The following is a 3,895-nucleotide window of genomic DNA, read 5'->3' as shown; positions in this document are numbered from 1 at the left end:
CGCACCTGCCCGGCTCGGCGCGGCGCGGCTCGGCGCGGGCATGGGGACGTGAGCGGCGGGATGCGCAACGCGAGCGGCGAGCGGGCGGGGGCCATGCCGGACGGGGCGGACCCGTGGGCCGAGTACCCCTTCTCCGCGCCGGTGCTGACCGGCATCACGGTCACCTGCGTGCTGCTCTTCGTGGTGGGCATCGGCGGCAACGTCCTGACCATGCTGGTAGTGTCGCGCTGCCGGGCCATGCGGACCACCACCAACCTCTACCTGTCCAGCATGGCCTTCTCCGACCTGCTCATCTTCCTGTGCATGCCCCTCGACCTCCTGCGCCTCTGGCAGGCGCGGCCCTGGACCCTGGGCGACCTGCTGTGCAAGCTCTTCCAGTTCGTGAGCGAGAGCTGCACCTACTCCACCATCCTCAACATCACGGCACTGAGCGTGGAGCGCTACCTGGCCATCTGCTTCCCGCTGCGCGCCAAGGTGGCCATCACCAAGGGCAAGGTCAAGCTGGTCATCCTCGGCCTCTGGGCCGTGTCCTTCGCCAGCGCCGGGCCCATCTTCGTCCTGGTGGGGGTCGAGCACGACAACGGCACCAGCCCGGCCAGCACCGAGGAGTGCCGCGCCACCGAGTATGCCATCCAGTCCGGCCTGCTCACCGTCATGGTGTGGACATCCAGCGTCTTCTTCTTCCTGCCCGTCTTCTGCCTGACCGTGCTCTACAGCCTCATCGGGAGGAAGCTGTGGAGGAGGAAGAGGAAGAACATGGGGCCCAGCGCCTCGGTCAGGGACAAGAACAACAGGCAGACTGTCAAGATGTTAGGTAGGACTGGGGGGGTGTTCAAGGAGAGGCTGGGGGTTCAGCCCCAACTGCAGCCGCGCTCCCCAGGGAAGGGGTGTCCCTGCTGGACGCGCCCCAGGGACGTGGGAAGGCCTCGGGGGCAGGAGGGAGGCAGTGCTGCTACGCTGTCACGCTGCTGGTTCCTACTGTGCCACCCAGAGGGCAAGCGCCGAGAATGGGGAGGGGGGAAGTGACCCTATTGCACCAGGGGGGAAAAGAAATGATCCTGTTGCACTGGGGGGGAAAGTGATCCTGTTGCACAGGAGATTCTGGAGCTAGGAGTGTAGCTAAGTTAGAGGTGCCAAAAAATGCCAGGGTGAGAAGTGTTTCTGCCCTGTCCCTCCCCCCTGCTAATCCGGTCTCAAAGCATGACACAGCTGCAGTCTGCCGGTGGACTGAAGCCCATGCACGTGTGGACTGGGTTTCTTCTGACCAATTTGACCAATACGGCTAAATTCATCCTTTGCCAACTAAATTGCTTTTGCCATTTTCGCAACATCAGCTGCTCCTTATTGGAGAATATGCTCCATCTCTTAGGGTCCCAGACCCTATCACCTTGCAAGCCAAGTGTAAAATTCCTGCTCATCGCTTGCAGGGCACAAAGCATTAAGCATTCATGTTTCAAGGTACAAATTTTGAATACAAGTACAAAGGAAAGCTGTTGCTTCAGTGAAGAAATCCAAACTGCAGCGTGTCAGTAGACACAGGTCTTCCACTCAAAAGATTTCGGTCTTGCAAGTGCTCAACGTAGTGTAGTTAATGAGGTCCTCTGCAAGTAGCATTTGCAGAATTAAATGACCAGGCTAGAAGCAGCAACACTTTCTGACACTATTTGGAAACCCGAAAACACTTTCATTAGATTCTTTAGTGGAAAACTATAGATTTTCTTATTATTCTAGCAGCCTGATCCTGCAACAGCCTCTGCTCACTTTGCTAATTGCAACTGAGTTGGAGCAGTGGACTATAGGACAGGGCCATGACAGGTCCTGAATACCTCAGTTATTCAATTTAAACTTAACTGATTATGTATTCATACATGTTATCGTTACTGTGCAACAGCAACAAGAGTAATCAAAACAGTGAGATCTTTTATGCTCCTTCAATTACAATATATAATCGATAAAGTCTGTTAGCATGACCTGGGAAGCAACACATTGCTTAGCCGAAGATCTATTTCCAGATCTAGATTTTTCCGAATTATGAATTGGTGCTCGCTATTTCGAGAGTTATAGTTCTAAAAGTTTAATATACCGATTTCTAATCCTAAAATACTTGCTTACCTCAGCCCTAAAGCACTGCTACAAACATCAATATTATTTCAAGTCACTTTCTTCACTAGCTATTAGACGGTGAAGACTGTGGCTACAGCATCCTTTAACGGAGGCAACTTTAAATGTTAGCAATCTGCTGTAGGGTCGGCTTGCAGTAGAAGAAGTGAAAAGGGATCAGCGTGATAAGATGCAGACTGCCCCGCGCCCTCGAGTGTTCAGAACTTAGAATTCAAAATCCATTGCTGGGAATTTAAAAGAGCAGCTTTAAAGCTTTAAATCTTTACCAGTTAAGGAACAAGAGCAGAGCCAAAGTCGGATAAATGATGGTGCACGGAATGGTGTATTTTAGTTAAATGCTGCTTGTGTTAAATTCGTCTTTGTATCAGTTTTTTCCCCACTGTTGCAACCCTGAAATCCTCTCTTCTGGCAAAAAACAAGGATATATTATTTAGAACAATTACATACTAAATCCAATAAGGACATATAAACAGGACATTTATATGCAATGCCTGCTGTAGTGATTATGCTGATTATATACTAACATCATTATCGGTGTATTAATTTTAAAAGCTAATCTTTAAAATCCAAAATAAGTTGAACAAATTGATTTTTGTTGTGTGAAAAATCACACTCTTAAGAGCTTCACTAGTATATCAAGGACATAAAAGTATGTTTAATTTTAAATGATGCATGTTTTTAGTATACTTATCTAAAAGCATTTCTTTCCCTGTTTCTCTTTTAGCGGTGGTGGTGTTTGCTTTCATACTCTGCTGGTTGCCTTTTCATGTGGACCGATACTTGTTTTCCAAATCTTTTGAGGCTGGATCCTTGGAGATAGCTGTAATTAGCCAGTATTGCAACTTGGTGTCCTTTGTCCTCTTCTACCTTAGTGCTGCCATCAACCCCATTCTGTACAATATTATGTCTAAGAAGTATCGAGCTGCTGCTTGCCAACTGTTTGGACTCAAACCACTCCCAAAGAAAAGACTCTCTGCTACAAAACAAGGAAGTGCTCTCGCTTGGACAGAATCTAGTGTTATTACCTGACAACTGATTGTAAGTGCTGAAGCATCCCTTACCAGTCCTGCCCAGAAAGCCATAAGAAAAGGAAAACAAGCCCAAACTGCTCAAAGAAAAGTGTAAAGCGGTATCTCTTTTCATCATCAGGGGTTGCTGAAAGTTATAATATAGACAGTTAAAGGTAAGAAAAAAATGAGTTGAGTTCTGGGCTTGTACAAGGAGATTTATGTTTGCAAAACTCGGCAATATTCTCCTACTGCCTTTATTGCATTTTGGGGGGAGGTTTTGAGGGGGAGGGGGGTTTGCAGACACTGGGCACATGCACACAAGATGCTTACTGTGCAGTAGCCTAATAGCACTGCGCAGTAGCATGCTGGTCAAAACCTGTGCCAGTAAGCTACCGTGCAGCGTTATTAAGCTACTGCACAGTAACCGTCACAAAAAAACTGTACACCAGTGCTACTGCGCAGTAAATGTAGTTACTGCGCATCCCATTACTGCTTTTAGTTTAGTACTTAAGGAAGTACTAAACTGAATGCACAGTAACTGTGGCGCATTAATGAACACGTAGACGTGCCCACTGGTGAGGGATCTAAGTGGTACCATTGTTAACAGGCAGGATGCTTCCTCAGTTCACACAACTAACACAAATAGCTGTGAGCTTTCAGTAGGAGCAATTTGAGCTGGACTAGATAATTTCATGGGGTCCCTTCCAGCCACACTTTCCTATGATCCTAAATTTGAGTAGGATTTGTCCAGTGGCAACCTTAAT

The 3,895-nt window shown here is 48.0% G+C and overlaps 1 protein-coding gene across 1 annotated transcript; it reads left to right on the top strand.

Moving 5' to 3' along the window:
- Positions 1-60: 60 nt before the first annotated feature.
- On the top strand, positions 61-3,461 carry GHSR (growth hormone secretagogue receptor). Its single transcript, XM_019503039.1, has 2 exons — positions 61-814; positions 2,846-3,461. The coding sequence occupies exons 1-2, from the start codon at positions 61-63 to the stop codon at positions 3,148-3,150; spliced, it is 1,059 nt and encodes a 352-aa protein (XP_019358584.1). The 3' UTR covers positions 3,151-3,461.
- Positions 3,462-3,895: the final 434 nt, after the last annotated feature.

This window comes from Gavialis gangeticus, unplaced genomic scaffold (genome assembly GCF_001723915.1).
Source record: "Gavialis gangeticus isolate Ggan-Ray unplaced genomic scaffold, GavGan_comp1, whole genome shotgun sequence".
Lineage (NCBI taxonomy): Eukaryota > Metazoa > Chordata > Crocodylia > Gavialidae > Gavialis > Gavialis gangeticus.
Note: the sequence above shows the minus strand (reverse complement) of the source record. Positions and strands in the feature narration are given on the sequence as shown.